Genomic DNA, 25,024 nt, shown 5'->3' with positions numbered 1-25,024 from the left:
TTATTTTCCTAAAAAAATATTATTTCAAAAAAATATATAAATAATTCCTATTCTTTTATCTTCTCATAATAATAAAAAAATTAATATTGAATAATTAAAGTGGGATGGAAAAAGTAATAAATATTCTCTGGTATAATAAAAAAGGTTAATAATCTAAGTAGGGGTGTGCATTCGAATCGATTTATCGATAAATCGAATCGATTATTTGTTATCGATTTCGAAATTTTCCTTATCGGGTTATCGATTTTAATTTCGATTTTGTCCTCTTCAGTTATCGGTTTATCGATAAACCGATAAGATATACTAAAAAAATATAATACCCTTTCCTTTACTCTAAATCCCTAACTCTTATTTCCCCGACCACATTTAAGGAATGATCATATTTAAAGCTCAAGGGAATGAAGTTCAAATTAATGGAAAACAGAATTAGCCGTGATAATGTAGTTAGTTTTGTTTTTTTATACCATTGGAGTGTTGGTGTCATACATTTGATCTCTTACTTTAGTTTCGTTGCATGTGCGTGTTGACACAATTTTTATGTTATAAACGGTGTTCGTCTTATTTAGCTTCTTTTTGTCCATATTAGTTAGGCGTGTTTATAGCGATATACTTTCCGTGGAATCCCGCAAATTTTCTTATTTGTATAATCGATAACCGAATCGATAAGTCCCAAAAATCGATAAATCGGAATCGAACAAATCGAAATCTTATTGAAACGATAAAGATAAGCATATGTACAAATCGATAAGTAATTATCGATAAGGTCAAAATCGAATCGATAAATCGAATGCCCCTAAATCTAAGCATCTAAGTTAGCCACCAAATATTTTTTTCTTAGTATTGATATGGTTTTCTTAAAAAACTTAAAAACTTACCCATGGAGATAGTGTGCACGCGTGTCATAACACTAGTTGACCTATATGTCGTGTATTCATCTACTTCTAAAGTCAAACAAGTCAATAGTGTTCTATTTTTTCCCGTTCACGAATCAGAGGGGAAAAAAAAAATCAAATTGGGAGGTTCCTAACGGCGGCATGGAAGTGAACGGGGACGACGGCGAACCAGCGGCGAAATCTCCAGCTGAAGAAGAAATGACTACATTTTCTCGCCACAATTTCGGAAATTCTGGAAACACCGACGACGGCTTCTCCGTCACCATCATCGAGGTCTTTCCTCTCTTTTAGTATATTTCTCTAATTTCAGCACTCTATATTATATAAAAATTCAAACAACAACAACAAAGGATAAAGAACTCCATACAGCTAACTTCTTTTTGGCATGTAAATAGAACATGAAAGAAGAGTACGGTTTATTCGTATGGCCTTGCAGTATTGTTCTAGCCGAGTACATTTGGCAACAAAAATCACGCTTTACTGGCGCTACTGTGGTTGAGGTAAGGAACCTCATTTTATTGTTTTACTTATTGAAAATTTTATAACTTCGTTGCCTTTTATTGGTCTTTAGCTCGAATAAAGGAGGACGGTTGCAGTAAGTAACTCTATTGTAAAACTAGTGGGTTTATAATGAATCCTCAATATATTGTTGAGTTTTAGTTATACACACTGTCATGTTTTACACTATCAGCTCAACCAAAGGATAGTTACATGGAAATCTCCTTAAAATATACAACAACAACAGCCGAGTGTAATCTTACAAGTGGATTATGGGGAGCAGAGCCGGAGCTAGGATTTAAGGTGTATGGGTTCTAAATTACAAATCCAGGGTCTCGGAAAAAGTCACTGGGTTTTCTACTACTGTAGCTCCGCCCCTGACTACATATGAGTGTTTTCTTCTTAATAAGGGCATAAGACCACTCCATGTGAATGCAAGTTAGTCTCACTAAGAAACTAAAAACAAGAAAGTAGGACAACAACCACATACCTTGTCTGGCGACAGACTTCAAGTTTAAAATTTTGGAAAGAATCAAAGCACAAATTGACAAAGAGAATGAAGTTCAAAATGTGGGGCAACCCTAGAATCAAAGATTAAAAATCAGATTTCGTATAAATTGTCAAATATAAAATATAAGAGGAAAACATGAAGAAAAAAAATCAGAAAAGAAGAGTTGAAGAAGAAAAATAGGGTGCAACTTCTAAGGGAGAAAGAGCATACCCTAGCTTTTTTGATTTTGGAGTTAAGAAGATTAGAAGAGACAACCTTATGGTTTATTTATTCCCTAAAAAGAATAAATGGAGTAGTTTAAAGGAAGGCAAAGCGTGATTTAGACTTTGAAGTTGTCTGGGATTACGACATCGTTTACTTTCTGCTTTCTTAAAAAGAAAAATTGTAAAAAAAAGAAAATAGCACACTGCTTTTGAAGGGATTCGAACCCACGTGCTCTCCAAGCGAACCCAAAACTCTTACCATTGAACCCAAACCTCTTTTGTTACTGGGTTCGGTATGATATATTTATGTATAAACAATAAATTTTTCAATACAAATACAGAGTCTCGGAAAAAGTCACTGGGTTCGCCTGAACCCACACCCTCTACTGTGACTCCGCCCCTGATGGGGGGTAGTATGTACGCAGCCTTACCCCTACGCTGGAAGGGCAAAGAGACTGTTTCCGATATATAATTTGAAATGTGAGATATATAATTTGAAAATAAGACACGTTACTTGACGGATGGTGTAAAATTCCTTAAACTGATGGTCTACATAACTTAAGAACTCTTATTGTTTGGTTTCTTCGATACGGACTTGAAACAGGTTTAAAGGAGCGAAATGAATATTAAAGATTTATATGACCGACTCAAACTAGTTTGGGATTGACGCGTAGCAGCAGCAGTAGTAGTTGTTGTTTGTCTGTTGCCTACTTTGCGTACTCTGCTTTAGTTTTAGTTTGAATAGTGTTATATTTACTTCCTTTTTGTTCATCATATTACAGCTTGGGGCAGGGACCTCGTTGCCTGGGCTGGTTGCTGCAAAAGTGGGTGCAGTTGTAACGCTCACTGATGATTCAAGCAGAGTGGAGGTGTGATTTTTTATTTTTATTTTTTTGAGTAGTTTTCTAATAGACACCAGATTGAGAATTCATTATTTGATCATAGTCGTGGAGACAGTGCTCAAACCCGGGTGCTCAAACCATGGATATATTACATATCTATATTACTGGTATGATAATTGGATTCAAGAACTGAGCATAGAATTGATGTGCAGCGGGAATTGAGTATTAGGAATTATTGATAACAAAGAAGTGCTTGACCTTTTCTTTTCTCTTCTTTATTTTCTTAGCTATTTCTTACCTTGGAGCATCCGTGTATCTTTGAGGCCATTATTGTCATAAAAAATATGTTGTCCTCACAACAATTCTGGTTACAACAACAACAACAATGCCTCAGTCCCAAACAAGTTAGGGACAACCGTGCTGGTAACTCAAAGTAATATGCTTACAGAAACTGTTGAATTGTTCTGGGTTTTAACTTGTAGGTTTTGTCCAAGGATGCTTTTTGGAAATAGAGCTGCCATTGACCCTGTTCTCCCACACTCATCTGCTGCTTCAATATTATTAAACAACAATCTGAACGTGCAATGGTGACTGATGTAATTGAATGACTAAGCTATAGATGTTAGTAGGTAGGGTAGGAAGCACCTACCCTGAATAAGAACGTCTCAAAATTTTGTGGGAATTATTAGTCAGCACCTGAGCTTCCAAAATTGATACTTATCAGTTTTACTATAACTGCTTGTTTGTGGAACTACAGGTGGTCACTCATATGAGAAGACAATGCGACTTAAATGATATCAAGTGCAAGGTAATCCACACGCTTTTGTTTGCTATATGCAACTTGTCATTCCACATGACACATTTTGTGTAGAAGGGTAAAGTTGTGTGAGTTTTACTTGAGTATCTAAGAGCGTGTAGAATGCCTTGGACAGAGGCGGCTCAACGATATTTGTGACCTAAAGCTTAAGAAAAGACCTTAAATTTATTGTAATAAATTATATATATTCAATCTTATTTGATTTTTTTCTTTTTTGTTTTGTAATAATGGTTTACGGATCATCTTGTACGTATTTTGGCCCTTCACTCGGCTACCTGCTAGCTCACACCATTGAAGACATCTAGTAACTCCACTCACCAAGGCTTCAAAGATCCTTTTATAAGAAACATCCGCGTTTAAGATACAATTTTGTAAGTTCCCATCATCTAATGATCTTAATTTTGTACTATTAAGTAGATGTTAAAATAATTTAATACATTTAAAATAGTTTAAGTGTATTTGAAATTGAACAAAAGACTTGATCTACTCTTTATAAGATAATCTACTTTAAAAGATATTACAAGAGACGTTGTTTGTATTTATTTTATTATCATTGTTGTCGTCAAACTTTTTTTTTTGCCATATTGCATATTTATTATGAATTTTTTTTATCTGAATAACCTCTATTTTTCTTCTTCTAAATAGCGTCGAAAAAGCAATGAAACTTAAATCTGGTATTTGATAATATGAAAAATTTGGGCCTCTTGGAACATTGATAGTTTTATGCATTTCTCCTCCGTAGGCTTTATGAAGGTCTTGTTTCTTTTCTTGATTTTGCGTGTGATATCTATTTGAAGTCTTCCATTTTCACATTGCTCGTACTGTTGTTGAAGTGTTTTTTTCATTTTATCTTCTAGATACGTGGACTTACCTGGGGTGTGTGGGATGCACAAACCTTCTCTCTGTGCCCAAACATTATCCTTGGAGCTGATGTCCTATATGACAGTTGTGGTAGGTTTATTTCTTTATATATCTTGTTCTTTCCTTGTTTTCTGAATCTGCCTACTGAAGTTGAAATGTCTTTCTTGCTTGCTTACCAAGCCTTTGATGATCTCTTTGCAACTGTGACATTTTTACTCCAGAATTGCCCATCATCCGTCTTTATTACTACATATCATAACAGAAGGTATGTTTCTGACCTCTCTTCTCACTTTAGGTTCAGCTAAGGATTATTTTCTTGTGTAATTTGCTCATTCAGATGTAGAGATGATCCAACTCCTGAGGGAAATGTTTCCTCTGATTGCTTTAAACCATGTGTAGTGGGCATCACCTAATTGGATTCTTGATGGTGAAATGGGGCCTGAAGTGTGTTAAGCTTCTTGATGGGTTCTCATTCATGCCATCACACAAGACGTCTAGTTTGAGTGGTAACATTCAATTGGCTGAGATTATTTTGGACGCAGCAAACAGAGACGATACAAAATTGATGTGACTGAACTCAAGTGTGATGGTGCCAAATACTAGGTCCTGCTTACATATTTTACTTCTTCCATTGTAAGTGATCTAAAATTTAACTATATAGCACTCTTTAGAAATCTTTCCTGCAGTCTTTTTCTCGTTTTTATTTTCTAAAGGATTCCATAGGTTGTAATCGTTCAGGTTTCGATGTAAATAACTTGTGATCAACTAATCATCACCTGCACATCAATAGAAGTGACCAGTGCATTTGTGTCCTCTCTTTCTGTGTGCTTTTTCTGGGGGAAAGGAAACTTACTATCACCATTGCATCTCTCGCAGCAAAGGCTAAAATATCTGAACATGAGACTATGCTGTGGCAAAGAGCTTCAACTGCTTTCTTCACATTATCAATGACTTAGAATGCAAGCAAAGAAGCATTAGAGGGACCATCTTTTTCTGCCAAGTTCTTTCCCTTGGAGTTCAGCATAACAGAAGCATCACAAACCTTCAAGAAGGTTCATGGGGTAAAAATGAACAATTTGCTTAGCAATGGGAGGGAAAAGTGTGAGAAAGTGTAACTATTATATGGATGAAACATCATGAAATGCATCCTAAGACAGGCACTGTTTTCTCCATCTTTGACGGGTCGGCATGAGAACATGTTTTAGCGTAGTAATTTGAACTAAGGGCATTCCCTTGACTCTTTAAGGTAGATGGCAAAACAAGTAATGAGCTCAACTATGCAACAAAATACGCCATTGGCTCTATATGCCTACTAGGAACTCTAGACCAAAGTTGTGTAATTGCTTTGGAATTTGTTGATAAAAAATGGTTGGTGAAAACAGTGAATTTGGTTGCATGCATGTTTGCTATTAGGTTGTGGAGAGCTTTTCAAGCTTCTATTGTGAATAGATATATCATGTTACTTTTGTCTGCTCCTTTATGCCTAATGAACCTTGCCAAAGGATAATGATATAAACCAGGCATGTCATTTTTATCTCCTCCTTTCCTGCTTGTTGGCACTGCACGTTGTGTTAAGGCAGTTAAGCTTCAGAGCCAAGGATGTTGCTTAGCTCGATGTTCAAATCCTACTCGAGACAAAAAATTATTGCGTGATATTTTTTACCTGTTCAAGTCTTGATAGACAAAGTTATTGCATACCTGTGATGGTTAGAGGTGATAAGCATCTGATGAAATAGTTGTGTTCACAAGGTGGTCAAGTTACCATCCTTAAAAAACAAGGTGGTTAACCTTCATATAGCAATACCGTTATGCATGTAATAATGGCTCGTAATCCAAGTCTACTGTTTCGTTAGTTACACCCACCTGAGTATAGTACCAGTTAGGAGTGTCAATTTGAGCCCAAACTCATCTAACCCACCCAACCCGTCCAGAGGCTAATGAGTTGGGTTACAAATATTTTAGCTCATGGGTTAATTTGGGTTGAGCCCAAGTTAACCCATTATATTTTAGCTCATTCTGACCCATTAATCAGCCCAAATACAACCTATGAAACTCACCCAAAACAAAAGGTATCTCAACCCAACTTATATAGAAATTTATTTAGTTGGCCCAATTTTACTTTTTTCTTTTGTATTTTTAGTTGGTAGAATAGCCTAATAGATACCTATACTTATCCCGCTTTGTCATCCCGGTCCCGATACTTTAGAAGGTTTCATCCAAACACTTGTAGTTATTTTATTAAAACACACTACTTTAAACCCCTCTGACCGTTGACAGAGCATATGTGGCAACTTGATGGCCGAGTTGGACAAAATACGTGAATTTCACGTGTACAAGGAGCGTGAACATAAAAAGTTAGACTGTAAATAATTAAGGTAGAATAGCCTAAACGACACTTCTACTTGTCCCCCTTTGTCATCCCGGTCCCGATACGCTACGAAGTTTCACCTAGACACTCATAATTTTCAAAACCCATTACTTTAAACCCCTCTGACCGTTGACCAAGCCTATGTGACAACTTCATGACTGAGTTGGACACAATACGTGAATTTCACGCACATAACGAGAGTAAACATAAAAAAATTATACTAAAAATGATTAAAATAAAAAGAAAGGTAAAAGCAAGAGACAAAAAATATAAGAAAATTTAAAATATCTCTGCTCTTTCTTCTTCCTTCTTTCCCCCAGCCCCACCCCTACCCCCTACCCCATTTCTTTTTCTCTTTCTATCCTTCCCCTTTCCCGTTCTTTCCCACCCATCTCCTATTTCTATTTATTTTTCTCTTTCTTCCCCTTCCCGTTCTCCCCACGTACCTCCCCGTCCGTTCTTCCCTAAAACCCATTTCCCATTTCTATTTCTCTTTCTTCCCTTTCCCGCCACCCCACCCCCCAACAACCCGCACCCCCCTTGAAGAGACTAACCACTGTAAACATGTCTTGTTTTTTCTTTTTTCCTGTTTCTTTTTGTGTGTATATGTCATCAGCAGCACCATTAGTTCATTAGAATACTACAAGACTCTTAGAATTGAATGAACACTACAAGATTTTTAATGGTGTTCTCCGGTGGCCGGAGGAATTTTCCGGCAATAACAATGAAGTTGTTGGTGGTAAAAAGAAGAGATGGTGGAGTAAGGAAAAAATAAGATAAAGTCAATCATTTATTTTCCTATGTGGCACTAGCAATGACCGTGACATCCTACGTGTAGGAGATTGTATTACACTCACATCAGCCTCCTGTCATAAGCGTTTATTATACACGATTTGAATAAGTGTAAGTGTTCGATTGGTAAAACCGGGATGACAAAGTGACACAAGTATATGTGTCATTTAGGCTATTCAAAGAATAAATAAAAAGAAAAAGTAAAAGATAAAAAAATAAAAAAATAAAAAAATAAAAACAAATATGCCTCCTTCCCCACGCCGCTCCCATTTCCTTTTCTCTTTCTACAGTTCCCCTTTTCCCTTTCCCCTTCTTTCAACACCTCTCCTCCATCTCTTTTCTCGTTCCCCATTTTTCCTTTCCCGTTATTCATCCTTTCCATTTTCACAAACTTTAAACCAACATTTGAGAAAAATATATTAAAAATCCTTTTCTGAAGAACAATCACCATTAGTGTTTTTGAGATGAATTAGATCTATGGCTATTACAGTGTTGAATCTGTTTTGGGCAAGGACCGTTTTGGAACTATGATTTTCAGGTTGTGGAGTCGATATTTAATGGCGAATTTATTTGATCGAGAGAACCTGATTTTTTTTGACAGTTTAGGGTGAGTTTCTTGAGATGCGTTTTGGAGAGTGTGGTTGATGGAGGTCTTTGCGGAATTAGGTGGGATGTACACCGTAAAATTGTGTGAACATATGAGTATATTGAGTATTTTCACTGGTGGTGCCTTGGCATCAATGGAGGAAGGAGTTCAAGGTGGTTCACATGGTGGATTGAAGTAGTGAGTGGCGGCGTTGGACAAAAATATTTGTAAGGGAGAGATGGACGATGGAAAATTGGAGAATGATGATTTTTTTGGTTATCCATGGTGGTATTGTTGCTAGTAAAGCTAGAAAGTCAGATGTTGTTTCTTGCTTTCTGCTGTGAAAAATGAAGACAGATGGTAAGGGTGGGGGAGGAGCCTGAGCGAAAAAGAAAAAAAAAATTATTTTTTTTGAAATTAAAGTGAAAAAATAATGATGTGTCATGAAAAATCTGATGTGGAGGACGACGTGTCATTCACATTGTGCATTTGAAGAACACGCGAGGTAGGGAGGGTTTAAAATAGTTGTTTTAACAGCCACGAGTGTTTGGATGAAATCTTATGAAATATAGGGATCGAGATATAAAACGGGATAAGTAGAGGTATTTAAGGCTATTTTGTCTTTTTAATTTTATGTTCTTTTGTTTTTCTGCACCATCCACCTACCCTGCCCCTCCCCTCAAAAAGAATTTTTTTCCTTTTTTTGTATTTTTAGTTTTTTGCACCACCAACCTCCCTCCCCCTAATTTTTTTTTCGACTAACACATTTAAGGTAAAAGACTTTTTTTTTCGACTAACACATTTAAGGTAAAAGACTTTTTTTTATGCAAGATGAACATGGTTTTAAAACATGGGTCAAGTTGGACGGGTTGAGTTATGACCCATTGTTTGGTCCATCTTGACCCAGCCCATCTTAGCCCAAGTACTTTGGGTTGAGTTGGGCAATGACCCATTTATTGACTTAATCCATTTTAACCCGCCCAAATTCAGCCCAACCCACCCATTTGTCACTCCTATTTACAGTTAAAGAAAACACAAAGTGAGATGTAGGGCTGGGTTTGTCTTGTACAGGAGATAAAATTTTAACAAAGCACATGCATCCGAATACTTTAAAATTTGAATAGTCATCTCTTTGCTCCCCTTTACCATGTGAAAAGAATAAGGGTCAAAGTTTAGACTCAAATCTATTTACATCTCAAGTTTCCAGAAACATAACATATTTGTCCGAGTTGAGGCTTTCACTCGGTGCGTTGTGATTCGTGGTTTGAGAAAGGGTCTAATAATTCAACTAAGTGATTAACCAAAAGGGAACTTAACACTTGGCTTTTCCAATAGTCCGTTTGGTCAAGTTGTAAAAATCAATTTATTTTGAGAAGCGTTTTTTTTTACAAGTGTGTTTCTCAAAAATACTTTTTTTGAGAAACCGTTTGTGTTTGACTAATTAATTCGAAAAGCACTTTTGACCAAGCTTTTAAAAACTGCTTGTAAGTGTATTTTTCTCAAAAGTGCTTTTAAAAAAAAACTATTTTTTTCTGCTTCTCCAAAACTGTTTCTAATTTTCCTCAAAAGAATTTCTTTTTTCTTCCAAACGCTTGGTCAGACACTTTAACTTTGAAAAAAAAATATTATTTTTGAAGAAAAAAAGTGCTTATAGAATTGGAGAAGCTTGACCAAACAGGCTATAAATCAAGTAGTAATAAACATTTTTATTTATGCAAAAAAAATGATGGTGTTATGAAATATAACTCAAAGTAGCAATATGGAACAAGGAAATAAAAATAATTTAGTAAAATATGAACAAGAAATAGAGATAGAGAGAAGGAAGAGATTTTTTTCTTTAATTGCGTGTATTTTCCTATCTATTACAAGGCCTTTATATATGCATGAAAAGTGAAGAAAATATGTCATGGAATATGTCATTGAACATATAAAATATGTCATTGAATATGTCATTAAGCATTTGAAGAGTAGACATCCACCGTAATACGATATTTATCATAACAGATGGCATATTATTGTAATTGTTCCTGCTACTTCTGGCTATTTGATTGCTCCATCTCCACTACCAAAATTGATGGGCGTATCGTTGAACTTGCACAAACTAGTACTCCTTTCAAAAGGAATGGTGGAATTCGGAATATGAGGATTTACACCTCTAATTTTTTGTTTGAATCAGATATCAATTATTTGTTGAGTTTTTCGAAATAAGATTATAAATTTATAATTATAATATTGTTCTAGTTAATGTTTCTAACAAAGGAGCAACTGTTTCACTTACCTATAGGGAAAAACCGTGGAATTACAACAATTCTACCTCTTTATTTTGCCTTTTCAATTTACAGAAAACATATCTTTACTAGAAAATTCCATTTTACAATTGACTAATTAAGCTTATCAATGATATTAGTGTTAACTCGATGAAGGTTTTATATTTAACAAAAGCAAGTATAACACTAATTGATCTTATAACTTGACCCATTTCAATTTTATTTTGAAGGGTGAACGAAAAGTTTCATGGACACATGTCTATCCTCCTCTAAAAGTTTGTCCAATCATAAATAACAAAATTTACTCAAATGTACTTCATATATTCACATGCAAATGAACATCAAATGAGATTATAAAATGAAAGAGGATGGCTTCACCATATTAACTTGCATCCTACCAAGACAATGATTGAAAAACTCATTATTAATTTTTTCATAAACATAACAAATGTTAAACGTTTAAGAGAGAAACTAAACATATTGATACCATGAAATGCATTTATCAAAAATTTATAGTAAAAGTGGCACACGTACTCTAGACTATTTGGGAGGATCTATTAGGAGGATCAATTAGAAGACTATGCTGAACACGGGGTATTAGATCATAAGTACAAAAGCGCTTTCATATCAGGAATTTAAGAGATTTGCTCAAGTCCAGTTATCCAAATACAGTAAAAACAACACAAAATAGTAGTAGCAATTACACCTTAAAATTTAAACGAAATATAGTATTAAAGAGAATTAAGCCCTAAGGTGACTTTATATACTTACGAATAAAATTATAATTTTGATAGAGCTTATTTGGTTATAGGTTAAACCATTAATAAAATTGGGCAAACCGAGAACTGAACAGATAATCCAATAGTCTAATAATACTAATCAAGGAAAAAAATTAGAAATAGTCAGATTTACAATTGGTAATTGAAAAATAGCCACAATTTTAAAAGTAATCAAAATTAAGCCACCTTTTTATGTAAGATATAATCTGAACAAAAGCACCCTTAAAAATTCAGAAAAATTCCAGCATAATATGTTGGAGTTCGAATTTTTTACATATGCTTCCAGTATAATGCTGGAATTTCATAATGTGTTGGAGTTCCAACATAATATGCGAAAACTTTAAATGGACGAGCTCCATAGTCCAACATAATTATGCTAAAATTTTCCGTGATGGAATTGCAACATAATAAACTAGAAGTTTATACGGTCGAACTCCATAATTCAGCATTATGCTGGAAGTAATGACGGATCTACGTTGATAGATTTGGGTGCTTCAGCATCCATTACATTTGGAATACTACACTATTTATTTATATAGAGATACTAATGATACACACAAATTTATTGTTGAGCACCCATCTCTCTTCATGAACTTCTCATTAAAAGCAGTTGAGCGCTCATAATTTGAAAATTTTGAATCCGTCACTAGCTGGAAGTATCTGTATTTCAGAACAGTGGCTATTTTTAATAATTTTACAAATGCTAGTTATTTTTTGATTACCAATCCAAAAACTAATTAGACCGTGCTATTTTCACCACTAAATCGTTAATGAATTATTAACCTAATAATCCAATAAATTTTTTTTGGTTTGAGTTATAGGTTTTACCCGATATATGCCCGGCAGGTTAAGAACCAAAGTCGTGAACGTCGTAAAAGCGTAGTAACCTCCGCCCATTTTTCACTGCCGTCAAAAGTTTAGGGTATAAGTGCAAATTCATAAAAGTTTGCGGGCTCCTAAACAAAACTGCTAAATATTTTCTCGAACCCGCACGAGGAGAAAAGGCAATGCCCTGTTTGGATGCCCAAAATTCTCGTTTACGGGGAAATCAGCTCTTTACTGTAACCTAAGTGCGACAATTTTACAGCACCAGTTTCCTCAGAGGTATTTTTTTTTTTTCTGTTCGATAGATTATTATTCATATAAAATATTACAAAGTCTTTCGGTCTTAAAATTTCTAGGGTTGTCTTTATAGCCAATTATGGCCCTGCCATTGGCGTTTAATTTGATTTTGAACCAACAAGGGTCTTGTTGTATAAACTGGGAACATTCACTGCAACAGGATCAAACCCACAAGCTGTTTAAATTCTAGAATTGGATTAAGGCCTAATTAAAATCGAATAAGGTTTCTTTGATTTTGTTAACTTTTGGCGCGAGATTAGAGGGGTAAGGCGAGATTTGAATCATGTACCTAAGTGGCCAGAGTGAAGTTGTAATCTCTAAAGCTGATTGGTCTTTTTGAATGAAATTGATATTTATGCATGTATTCCTTCTTTTTTTTTTAATGTCTAATGTGTCATAATTACCAGATGGAAATTGTTGAAAAAGGTCAACATTACCCTGGGACTGCAGATTGTTGTTGTAGGCTTAAGAGCTAATTGGTTTATTTTGCAGCTGTATATACATGAAAAATTAAAACTTGGAGATAGAGAAGTGGGATAATACTGGGTATATTCTTTTTTGGTTAAGTAAAGTAGACGGTTTTCTCCTTTCAAGTAAATTACCTGTTGTCTCTCAATTCTCATGCCTTTTGGATAACTGTTATACGAGTCCTATTTCTGAATTCGGTGTAGTTTGCATTAGAGGCGGAGTTAGAAATTTATATAAGGGGATTCAAAAAATTATTAGAATGACATAGTTGGGATTCAAACTTGTGACTTTAAAGCCTTTTTAACCCACTTTACCACTATACTAAAATTTTCCCGGGGATTCAACAATTCGTATATAACCATAAAAAATTATTTTTACCCTATTTGCTCAGTATAATACTGGGTATGCTATTGTTGTTGTTGCTCAATATAATTTTTCGATGAAGGGAAGTGAATCTCATTCCCTCTTACTAGCTCCGCCCCCGGTTTGCATTACTCTGTGAATAACCCCTGGGTAAATACTAAATAGTCAATGCAAGTGTCTTTGGTGATACCTGTATTAATCTATGAAGACAAAAAGCTTTTCTCTTGTGATAGAAGTTAGAACGTTACTTGGATGTTTGAACCGCTCTTTCAAGCTTATAAAGCTATACGAAAGAAAATATAAATATTTATGCAGTCATGCTTGAATTTCTGTGATCTGTGATCTGATCTTACTTGTCATTTTTAGGTATAATACTGCTGTAACTTGTCCACATTGCATTTTTACTCAATCAAATAGATGGCTGGGAGTGGGAGGTCTACTCGTTCCAAAACACAGCAATCTATGCAGCAGCGGGAATCCCAGTGTAGAGCAAAGTGGACCACATCTCTTACCAAGACAATGCTGGAGGTAATGGTCGACCAAGTTCATGAAGGGCATATGCAAAACAAGTCTTTTAGTAAGAAGGGATGGAAATGCATTTGTGATGAGTTCCATAAAAGAACTAGTCTTACATGGGAGAAGGAGCAATTAAAGTATCGATATGCTGCACTAAGAAAGCAGTTTGCTACTATGAAGTTGCTACTTAATCATAGTGATTTCAAATGGGAGGAAATTACAGGTTTAGTAACAGCAACAGATGAAGCTTGGGACAAGTACATCAAGGTTTGTATTCCCGTGTTGTCTATTTTGAACAAAAACACCTTTAGCCGCTAGGACACATTTGTCATTTGTGTTTGCAAGTTGAAATCTCCTTTTCAGTTTAGTTTTCTTTTATCTCCTAACGCACAGGCATAAGACTTTCTTTTCCAATGCCTGTGTGATCTATGGATGGATCACGGTTTACCTTAGCAAAATTTTTCATGTCAAGGGCTTGTAATTTCTTAGTAGAGTCAGATGTTGTTCTTCAGAAATCATCCGTCACAAAACTCTCCTTGACATGTACTAATCAGGATAATCCAGATGCAGAAACCATAAGGAGCACTGGCTGCCCATTTTACAAGGAACTGAGCGTGATATTTGCTGATTCTGGAAGTAAAGGGACGTATAATGGATCTACTAGACACAAGGACTGTCTCCCTGGTTCAACACTGTCTCAGGAAGACTTATCATATTCAGAGTCTGAAGAAGGTCCCGATACCAATGAGCAAGAAATTCTTCAGTCTGTGAGCTCACCTACTGATATAGTATGTCGAAAGAGAGGGCGTAAGGGGATTGATGGTGCTATTGCAAAAGCTATATCTGAGATGGCTGCTGCTTCAAGACTTAGAGCATCTGCTATGAACAAGTGCAATGAAAATTTCAGCATAACCGACTGTATTAGAGCTTTGGATGAATTGGAAGGTGTCGATGACCAAGTGTATTATGCTGCTTTGGATCTCTTCTACAATCGTGCTGCTAGGGAGTTGTTCTTATCTCTCAAAGTTGAGAAGCGGCTGACATGGTTGGTTGGCAAATTCTCCCGGTCCTCCCTAAGTTAAAAGGACAAGTCCGACTAATTTTGTTATATATTTAAGTAGCAATATCCTATCTCAACTGATTCATTTATTATTGGTTTTTACAAAGGTGGAAGCTTCATCTCTCTATCTCTTTCTCCTTTTTTTCTTTTTTGATAACTAGGAGTAAGACTAGATTTCAGAGAGTTGAAACTTGCTGTAGGAGGAAGCATTTTGTTAAAAATTAAGCCCACTCATTATGCATTAGATGCAAAGGTGGCAATTGTTTCTATTCATCATAAGGCAGGAATTGCAGTTGGAGTTGCCGTTGCAGCAACAGTTGTGACATTTAGACTCTATGTTGTGCGGACTCTCCAAAATGCTGTAGCTCCCGTGTCGGATCCTTCAAAAATACACTACTTTTGAAGGATACGACACGCACCCGACGATATTTTTGGAGAGTCCGACCAAGATAGCATTTAGTTGCTTGTATGAAGTCAAAAGGAGAGCACGTAAACATCAGCAATATGAGTGAGTTCCAGATGTTCTGGTGAAAATGAATAGCACCGTGGTTCATAAGGCATCTAGTTGTTACGGATGATCCATCATACTCCTAGTTTTTGTATTATGAAAAACAAAAACAAAAAATCCTGATTTTAACAAGTACTAACTCATAAAAGAAAAGATCCGGCATTTAAATATGAGGGATTCAACCTTTAACCCATTGTGTTTTTAAAATTATGGCTACATAAGTCATTCAAAATATTTGTTGGATTTTTCACATTTATATCTATGCTCTATAGTCCATCCGCCTCTGGCAAAGGTACACTCCACCTTCCAATCCATGGCAAAGCCTGAAGTATTGCTTGCTTGGAGCCAAGACATCTTCCTCGGTATTGTAAGACAACGAAAAAGAAGAATCCATTCAATCATGAAAGGTCAAATCCCAACGGAGACATAAAAGGTGTGTTTTTTTTCATCTGTCAAAGCCAGAGTTACGTAGTACTTGTGGGAGGTAGCAACTAACCGAGGCGGGGCGATAGAACTAGTCGAGTGCAAATTTGTGCCCTAGAGGCAAAAGTTGAATTTTAGAGGCACCAGATCAATTACTACTACTTTCCCCTCCTAAAGGAGAACAAGTTTACGCCAACTAACTTGAAAATGGAATTATATTAAAGTTAAAATAATCCATAATGTTAGTTAGGCTCGTGGACTCAAACACAAGGCGCTCCCTTGAAAAATCTTTAACTATTCATCATGGCTATAATCTTGGTTTCTTTTAATACTTTTGGAGGATTTTTCTACAGCAGTTTTTTATTCAATAAGGTAAATATATGACTAACGTAGATGGCATCTGAATTAGGTTTAGAATTAAATTTACGAAAATATTTTTATAAAAGTTCATCAAAAGAAAATTATATTTGGAGTAAAAAGGGATTGCTTAATCTGGAACTATACAATTTAGACGGGGATAGGGGCATCGAGGCCCATTAGCTCAGTTGGTTAGAGCGTCGTGCTAATAACGCCAAGGTCGCAGGTTCGAGACCTGCATGGGCCAAGTTTGTTTTATTTTTCCTTCATATTTAACCTGCTTTCTGCCCTTTTGCAGCAGTAAACTAAGCTTTATAGCTGGAAAAATCGAATAAATACGAGTCAGCGACCAATGTGTTACACAATTTCTTCGAAAAATCGAATAAATACGAGTCAGCGACCAATGTGTTACACAATTTCTTCTGAACAGATACAGAGCTTTTAAGCATTTTGCTTCATCTCTCTGATCTTCTTATTGCCTTTATAATTGCTTCACAGCCATCCATCAATCTTTGGTATCTAAAAAACATAATTTATGCAGCCAAATATTTCTCTAAGTTTAAAAAGATAAATTAAGTGGTAAGAACTACAACCAAATTAAATATTATTAGTAGTTTTACTCACAAATCTTCAACTTTTACAAGCTTCTCTTCAATGTAAAATTCATATTTAAAAGCAGCTCCACTTGCGCGGATTCTTTTCAACTCAAATATCATCCAAACACCTACTGAAATCACACATGTTTGTTTGTCTTTCCACAGAGATTATGTCGTTGGGTGCATGACCAGTTGACATCTGGGCGATTTTCCTAATGGTGTGTTGGTAAAAGAAGAACTGCTACAGCTTTTTATGCATCTTAAAAAGTACTTTTATCTCACTTTGGTAGGGTGCATAAGAATAATACTGAATAGGGTGTATTGGTAATGCTGACATATTTCTTATCCATTGTTTGATTTGATGTATTAAAGCATTGTGCAATTTCTAAAAGAATTGTTTGTTTACAAAAACGCCCTCAAAATCAGTCCATCACTTTAACTTTCTAAATGAAATATATGTTGAGAAATATTTTTATATGAAAAAGTTTTAAAAAAACTTTTTAATTTGTCTACCTCTATTGTAACATAGAACTAAATATTTATTTATAAAAAAGGAAATATGCTAAGTATTTATTTATTTACTAGGGCTATAATTTTATTTCTCACAATTTGGATTATTTTAAACTTCCATCAATATAATAACTAGCATATTTTAATCAAGCATAAATGTTGAAGGACAATTTTATCTTTAACTAAGCTAATGCATGCATTAAAACTCATTGCATTGCTAATACCATTGTTTTCTATGCATTAGTTATGCATAGGATAATACCAAAAAGGATGTATAACTAATGCATAGGTTCAAAATATCTACCAAACAATGTATTATTAATACACAAAGCTAATGCATGCATTATTATCCTACCAAACGAACCCTAATTCTAACTAGTCTGGTATGATCAAGGAAAAACTTGTTAAACGAATGCATGAGTGAGGTGAACTGTTGTTCTGCAATTAAGTATATTATTTTATAGCGCCATTAGAAGCTTAGCTGATGGTGCAATTCGAAAAGGAAAAAAAATGGTCCATCAATTGATCAACTATATCTCAATCACAAACTAGTAAATATTCACTCCGTATTTTACAATATGGGAACCTACTCATTTCAATATTGAATATAATTTATCTTTTAGGACAAATTATAGGTTCTCTTAGACTAGAGATTCTTGAAGTGACTCATTTATTTACATTGCCATACAAGTATATAACAAGATTAAGAACATGCCTAACAAACTCCATATCTAATGTAAATGTAATAATTAATCAAATTTTAATCCCAACTGGTTAGTATCAAGTTCATGAGGAAAAGAGTATTCATTCACACATTTTACAGCAGACTCCCACTTGTACACACATAGACAGACACAAAAATAATATGAAGAGGACGGCCCCAATTGCCTGTTATCTCAATGTTTTCTTCTAATGCCCAATCTGCTCGTCTCCACCACTCACAACTTCCCAAATCTTTTTGCAATAATCAGCTTGCTGATCAGAGCCACAGCCAAGTTGAGCCTTCCCATGGACCACGACAACATACTGCTTCACAAGTAGAAAGGAAATACCGCGTTGCTACCAATACTTCACACGAATCTGGGGCCGAAATATGCACAGAAAAGCAAGATAGTAAGTAAGATCTAAATGGTGTCTATTTCATATGTTAAATTTCGAACAAAATGCTTTTTGGCATGCACTTCCAGATTTTGCTTCATATCTACATATCAAGCAAAGAGACTGCATGAAGTAATTAAGAACACATTGAAATCAAAACAGAGCTTTCCTTATAGCACCAAATATAATCCACATCAGAGGCTCTGGAATAGGAGTATGTCAGCTGATATGCAGCCTAAACATGGACATCTATGTACTTCTAAGATTTTCCAGTAAATAAGTCCATACATTGCTAGCGACACTCACTTTAATCACTTGGAGTCAACATAGACAACTCAAACCAAAGAACTCCAAAGGATGAGGGCCATGAGTTACCCCCTCCCCCCACCTCCCAAGCCAAGCTTACACACACTTCGACTGCTCCACCATGTTCCTGCTACCTCCCACTGGCACAGGTACCAAGTAACTCTGTCCATCGAGGCTTAGAAAGATGCGAAGAAATCACCTAGATATTTTGTCTCTGCTAGTATTTGAATCGTGGTCTTCAAGGTTTACACCTACTTCATCAAACACTAAGCTACCCTTAAGTAACCTCATAATTCCATCTTTGCTCAGTTTTCTTTGATTATACTCCAAATCTACCCCGGTACCAATAATTTTCCCTCACTCCCTATGAACAATCTAATGTGTACATTCCTTTCCTATTGAACAGAAATGAGTGTATCATCCTTAACAATACTATCATTCATTAACAAATCTGAACTACTAACAAGCACAATAACAAAAGTGTGCAGAAAGAATCAAAAGCTTGAGGAATCTCTGAGCAACAAAAAGAGCAGCATGATTGCAACCCACTAACATTGTGATTTAACCTAATGATGAAAGCTATTGCTCAAACAAAATGCAAAAATTGCCTGCCAGAGCAGATTACCCATTATAAAAATAGTACTTAAAACCAGAGGATAGAAGGTAGAGATGGAGAACTTACAATTTATTCTACAACAGTATATCTACAATATAGACCTATATTTCTTATCATGACTAATAACTTCAATAAATCTGAAATATGTAAGAGTGGGTTCTAATTGGCAGTACCTCTACTGGAGAAGTCAACAACAATAATCGGCGGTGACTACTTGGAACTCTTAGCCTTCTTATCAGCTTTAGCAGCAGATTTGGCTAAGGTAGTGGGCTTCAAGGCACTCTTGGGGTTCAGTGCCTGTCTGATCTTAAACACAGCCCAGGCAGTTCCAAAAGCATGCCCTGCAGCATCAAGCCCTTCACTGGTTGCCTTAGCTGCTTCTTCTCCATACCTGCAAAAGGCAAATTCAGTTTTAATTTATATCTGAATAATTAGAGCTACATATCTTCCTTTTAGTGTATTACCCCAATGACATAGCATATTAGCACTTAGTTGGGCGACAAAATGAATGAAAATGTATTGCAATGAAAAGATGGAGGTCTATTACCATATGAAAGTCCTAGTTTTCATTCCTTGTAAATATCAGAAAAAAGCATATGTAGCCAAGATAACTGATCATACACTCGATCATAAATGTTTAGTTAATTGTAGGAAAAAGGGAAAGGAGAGATTTTTCTTTGATTAACCCTTTTTTACCCATTTGGACGATTATCTAGTTTTTTTCGGCAATTTTTTCAGGTATTGGAAAACTGTACAACAACTGAGCTTCACCTGTGAGAAACAAATTCAGTCGTGACAGTGCTTGACGTAGACATCACATTCTTTCCAGCTACTTCACCAGCATCACATATTCTGCCTATTAACAAGAACATCGGCATTAGACTTCTGCCAAATTTAATCATTAATTTTAAACAAAACAAATAAATTGCATCTACTTGTGCCAAAGACAAATTACATTGCTGTGAGAAGTAGCACACATACTTATGAAGTTGAAACCACCAGCTATCATCTTAAGAGTGCACAGTATACATATTGTATTCTAACTGTAACACCTGCATAAAGTTAATGTTCCATGTCCCCTTTGTGCCACTTGGACTCCCGTGTGAGAGGGAGGAAGCAGGAGCAACCATCTAAAAGCAAGGGTTACAACTAGCACTTCACTCAAACATATAACAATTACTCAAAGTTGTCCGTTTGACAGCCTAAGTGAAACTGACTCAATCCTTTTTCTACGCAGAAAAGTGCTTCGACCAAGCTCGTCATCATATCATAAATTGACTACCGCTTCCTCACCGACTGGTAATCAACTCATTCTTGCCATGGAGGACAAAAAAAGAAAACATCAGAATCCAGAGATATATAAAGAACTGAAGTCCCACCTTATAGCAATGAATTATACTGCCCTCTCCTCCATTCAAAACATTGCATACTACCCCATTGTGCACGGTGGTAGCTTTTACTTAATTCCTGTAGCATGCAGTGGTAATACTTTTCTGATCTAGGAAGATTGATATTACGTCTGAATTGAATGATTAGGTGAGCAAGGAAAGGAGGGGAATCAGAGAGATAAAGAATTTTAAGTTCTGATAGATTTTAGAAAGAGAATTAAAAGAGAGATGGGAATGGCAAGGTAATGAAATAAAGATTGAATCTCATTTCCACCTATATTTAAACAGAAAAAGTATGAAACTAAACCTGTTTTATTCAAATTTTTGTAATCTAAAAGGGGAATTTTGCATCATGAATAAAATGGGTATTTTTATAATGTCAAATTATTCATAATAAACCCAAAACAAAACTTGATTTATTCTCTTTTCTCCTACCTCCTTCCCTTTCCCTCTGCATAGTTTTCTTAGCTTATCAAAAGCAAAAGAAAAAAGAGAGGTGGTGGTGGTGGTGGTGGTGGTTGGGGGGGGGGGGGGGTTCTCTTCTCTTAATCCAAACATATCGATCAAGAATATCTTAAGGCAGAATCAAATACAAAAACTGGATTTCTTACCCTTTTCTCTCTTCTCTATACCCGTGTATTACGATTAGCAATTGCCTTTTTAAACTCCTAATGAGACACAAGTGGTAAGATGTCCAAAATAGTTCAGGTGTGCATTGAATAAACGGTGCCAAGTGGGAGTCCTGAGGTATTATGCCTTTATATTAAAGACAATTGATGAAGACCTATACATATTTATTCTATTCCTGTCAGACATGTCCTTGATGCCATGAATCCTACACTGTTTAAAAATGACGTCTTAGCTAATCCATGTGTCTGTGATAATATGGGTATTATAACGCTGCAATTGAACTTCTATCTGACCTGAAGCAGTAGGGAGAAAAGGTAGAAAAGCAAATAGCAGAACCTAGAGACATACAGATTCCAGAAGATGTCAAAATGAGTCAGAAAGAGAGATATTTGACTTACTAAATCCATCAAGAGTAGCATGAACCATTTCCCCAGGCAGGAGGCTAAAGAACTTTTTTCCTGCTTTGGTATTTGCAACTGACCTGGTAACGAATCCTGAAACCTTCACAGCTCCAGAAAGGACTCCAACCGCCACTTTCTCAGTCATCTTTGTTACTCTCTTAACCCTGAAAAACACAGCCGAACAAATAAGTCACAAATATTACACCAACTATTCACATGAGTATTCCTGATCTTCTTAAAGGGATGTATATGTCCATCAGCAAGCGGTAGCTTAAAAAAAAAGAACCCAGGTTTATGATATTTTCCATTTCCCAAGAGTGGAAATGAGGGAAAAGGCAGGATTTTGAGTCACTTATTTCTGTATTACTCTATCAAAGAAAGTCTCACATGGCAGCTTCTCATGCTAAAGTTTTAGTTATAGCAGGTTTCAAAATTTATAGGAATTTTGCGTTAACAACGCAAGCATCATTATTGGTAATAGAAACCAGATACATTTAGGCGAATCAAAATTATCTTGGTCCGTAGATGCTCTTTAAGGATGCTTGACATATTCAAACCGATTAACAGTTTTAAGACATTTGAAGCCAAAATAGTTAAGAAAATCAAAAAGTTTCATAGTCCAACAGCTCACTGGGATTAGCAAAATCTCTATAACGCTGAGAACATTTCCCGTCATATATCCCGTTTCTTTAGAGTCATAACTTTTTTTCTTTTTCTTTTTGATAAGGACATCCCCTTTCTTTAGAGTCATAATTGATTACCTTGTAACGAGAAAAATATAAATTTCACTCCAAGTGCCCTAATATCAAACAAACCATCTCTACCTTCTATATCCTCTCATTCAATGAAAGTTCTTCATCACATGAAAACAAAAGAGAAAGCCTTGTGTACACAAAAGAAGAGGCTAAATTTTTCTAGTTCAACACTTCCACACCTTTCACTGACTCACCCTATCTTTAAAATACTAAAGGAGTCATGCATTAATGTGGGGCAGTAAGAAATATCCTCCTTCAACTTTCCTGCTTTCCCATGTGAAGGGGGAAAAAAGCACTTCCCTTCACATTTAAACTTCATAGTCCATTTTATTAATTCCTCATTTATGTAACACTCTTTCCTTGTTAGTATGTCTCAAAAATGATGACACCTTTCTCTATTTAGAAAGAATTCAACTTTACAATTTTCATTTTACTCTTGATAAGATGATTTATCCAGACAAATGTCATGACTTGTTTTAGACCACAAGTTTCACGTGTCTTTCTTTCTTAAAATATGTGTGTCTAGTCGAAGATCATCAGATAAAATGGGACGGAGGGAGTAGCCCATTTAAGAATTCAACAAGTAGTCAGTCTCACTATATACTTGATCTTACTTTGCGAAATATTCAAGAACTCACAAGATTGCTAATCAAAATGATAACCAACAATTGCAAAACAAAGATATTTAGCTGACAATCAAGCAAAAGACCATACCTTTTGATCCTCTTCAATGTCTCAGGACTAACCTCAGTTTTCGAACCTGTCTTAAACCTATTCTTCAATACCTCATTACCCCACTTCAATCTATCTGCAGTCACATCTCCACACCACAAAATCCCCTTTATCAAGTGTCCTGACCCCGAAGCCACATACTTTGCCGCCGAGGCATTATACTCCTCCACATTAGGCGCCAACGTGGTCCAATATGCCGCGCATCGCTCTTCCAACACTTCCTTCTTCTTCTCCGACTTCAAATCCGCCGGAGACAACTCCTTCGCCACCGGTCCGCCCAACACCGCCGCGGCCGTCTCCTCCACTTTCTGCACCGCAAAGTTGCTATAATTTTCCAAAATGCCATCCAGCTCCTTTAGTAATTTCTCCTGTCCCTTGGAAGCAATCGTTAAACCATAATTCAACGATTCATTCGCCAAGTCATTAGCTGACGAATCCTTATCCGATTCATCGTCTTTAGGAGCTTGAAATGAGAAAAAGTAGCGCGAATCGTCGAGTTTTACGGCGGCAAGGTCCTTAGTCAACGGCCACTGGATTTCGTTTCCGACACGAACGAGGACAGCGACGACGCTGTTGTCTTGCCGGAGACGATGAACGGATAAGTCTCCGGCGGAAAGTTCGACGGAGTAGTGTGTGTCGATCAAATGGAGCATGGAACCGGGGATAGTAAGTAGGGTTTCAAGAGGGGCAGACGGTGTATCATGCTGGTCGTTAGGGGTAATTTGGTCATTTTCAGGAAAGAGGTTTTCTACGAGGTCGTTCATGTCAATGGTCGGGTAGAGATTTTGACGGGAGGAGGAGGAGGAAGGGGTATTTTGGTCAATGACTACTTGGGGTTCTAGAAGTATTAGGGTCTAGGGAAGCCATTGAAGAAGAGATGATGGAGTAGAGTAGAGATGAATAGAAGAAGAAAAGGTACAGTAATACTTAATAGCGTAAAATGGGTAGTTTGGATATTAAATTCTGTTAACTGTCTTGGTAATTTCCCGCGTAAGTACCGATACTGCTTTTCGATTGGGTAAAAATATATTTTATTTCAAAAAATTAAACATAGTAAATTTTAAGTGGTGCAAATTTTTTTTTGAATTAGACCAAAGTTCATATAAATTAAAATATTCCATTTGCTTCCTTTTAAGTTACTTGATTAGTCATACGAAATTTCTTCTTCACCCGCTTATAAATTTCTCGTTTGTTAATTTTCCTTCATGCTGGAGGGAAATAAGGATATATCTAGTCTTAATAATTAATCAAATGAAAGTAAAAGAAATCAAACAGTTTATGTGTTATTTCCTCCGGTCCATAATAAATAACCAATTTGCTTTTTTATTTTAGTCCAAAATAAGTATATATCCATTTATATGATCAAGAAAAAATTTAATTTGTTTTTTCAAAATTACCCTTATATACGTATCTCTAAAAAGTCTTTTACTCCTCACATTAAATTTTAATTAAGGGTAGTTTAGTCACACTAACTATTTTTGTCTAGAATTTAGTATTTTCTTAATGGATGTGCCTAAAGCAAATTGGTCACTTATTGTGGATCGAAGGGAATAATCAACCACCTGATTGTGTTGTTATACTCTTATGATTTTTAAATTTCAAAATTTAAAGTATAAAACAATCTTAGTAATTAATTGACAGGTAACAAATCCAAAGGTTGTGGACCTTGTAGTAGAATGAGTAGAATGCTTGCATCCTTAAATAAATGTCTTGAGTTGGAATCCTGTGAATAAAAAGAAATTCTGGTTAAACTTGTTG

The 25,024-nt window shown here is 35.8% G+C and overlaps 3 protein-coding genes and 1 non-coding gene across 13 annotated transcripts; 3 read left to right on the top strand and 1 right to left on the bottom strand.

Annotated features, from left to right (window-relative positions):
* The first annotated feature begins 896 nt into the window (after window positions 1-896).
* On the top strand, window positions 897-6,004 carry LOC107820241 (uncharacterized). Of its 7 annotated transcripts, none has more exons than XM_016646490.2 (8): window positions 897-1,166; window positions 1,289-1,393; window positions 2,888-2,974; window positions 3,705-3,755; window positions 4,622-4,715; window positions 4,806-4,890; window positions 5,025-5,258; window positions 5,502-6,004. In XM_016646490.2, the coding sequence occupies exons 1-7, from the start codon at window positions 921-923 to the stop codon at window positions 5,194-5,196; spliced, it is 840 nt and encodes a 279-aa protein (XP_016501976.1). In that variant the 5' UTR covers window positions 897-920; the 3' UTR covers window positions 5,197-5,258; window positions 5,502-6,004. The 7 variants fall into 7 exon arrangements, with proteins under 7 accessions (XP_016501976.1, XP_016501978.1, XP_016501977.1 ...); XM_016646492.2 differs by having other exon boundaries at window positions 5,364-6,004; XM_016646491.2 differs by having other exon boundaries at window positions 5,349-6,004.
* Window positions 6,005-12,383: 6,379 nt separating this feature from the next.
* On the top strand, window positions 12,384-15,073 carry LOC107820243 (L10-interacting MYB domain-containing protein-like). 4 transcript variants are annotated; one of them, XR_012707591.1, is made up of 3 exons: window positions 12,384-12,521; window positions 13,737-14,153; window positions 14,457-15,073. XR_012707591.1 is itself a non-coding variant. In XM_016646503.2 (3 exons), the coding sequence occupies exons 2-3, from the start codon at window positions 13,788-13,790 to the stop codon at window positions 14,966-14,968; spliced, it is 894 nt and encodes a 297-aa protein (XP_016501989.1). In that variant the 5' UTR covers window positions 12,384-12,521; window positions 13,737-13,787; the 3' UTR covers window positions 14,969-15,073. The 4 variants fall into 4 exon arrangements, 2 of the variants coding, with proteins under 2 accessions (XP_016501989.1, XP_016501990.1); XR_012707590.1 differs by having other exon boundaries at window positions 14,451-15,073; XM_016646503.2 differs by having other exon boundaries at window positions 14,441-15,073.
* Window positions 15,074-16,407: 1,334 nt separating this feature from the next.
* On the top strand, window positions 16,408-16,481 carry TRNAI-AAU (transfer RNA isoleucine (anticodon AAU)). The gene has a single exon. It is a non-coding gene; the product is annotated as a tRNA-Ile (tRNA).
* A 1,554-nt stretch (window positions 16,482-18,035) lies between these two features.
* On the bottom strand, window positions 18,036-24,148 carry LOC107820244 (protein EARLY-RESPONSIVE TO DEHYDRATION 7, chloroplastic). The gene is given in 6 exon segments (XM_016646505.2): window positions 18,036-18,420; window positions 19,534-19,751; window positions 20,132-20,216; window positions 21,777-21,943; window positions 23,249-24,103; window positions 24,105-24,148. Coding segments are annotated over 5 exon segments (1,317 nt in total). The 5' UTR covers window positions 24,134-24,148; the 3' UTR covers window positions 18,036-18,420; window positions 19,534-19,570.
* Window positions 24,149-25,024: the final 876 nt, after the last annotated feature.

This window comes from Nicotiana tabacum, chromosome 3 (genome assembly GCF_000715075.1).
Source record: "Nicotiana tabacum cultivar K326 chromosome 3, ASM71507v2, whole genome shotgun sequence".
NCBI classification, from domain to species: domain Eukaryota; kingdom Viridiplantae; phylum Streptophyta; class Magnoliopsida; order Solanales; family Solanaceae; genus Nicotiana; species Nicotiana tabacum.
Note: the sequence above shows the minus strand (reverse complement) of the source record. Positions and strands in the feature narration are given on the sequence as shown.

Excerpts from the sequence above, each read along its gene's own strand:
- LOC107820241 (XM_016646490.2), top strand. The coding sequence starts at position 921 with ATGTCGTGTATTCATCTACTTCTAAAGTCAAACAAGTCAATAGTGTTC. Across the intron at positions 2,975-3,704 it reads ATGATTCAAGCAGAGTGGAG|GTGGTCACTCATATGAGAAG; the intron begins GTGTGATTTTTT and ends GTGGAACTACAG. Across the intron at positions 4,716-4,805 it reads TGTCCTATATGACAGTTGTG|CCTTTGATGATCTCTTTGCA; the intron begins GTAGGTTTATTT and ends TTGCTTACCAAG.
- LOC107820243 (XM_016646503.2), top strand. The coding sequence starts at position 13,788 with ATGGCTGGGAGTGGGAGGTCTACTCGTTCCAAAACACAGCAATCTATG. Across the intron at positions 14,154-14,440 it reads CTTGGGACAAGTACATCAAG|GATAATCCAGATGCAGAAAC; the intron begins GTTTGTATTCCC and ends TGTACTAATCAG.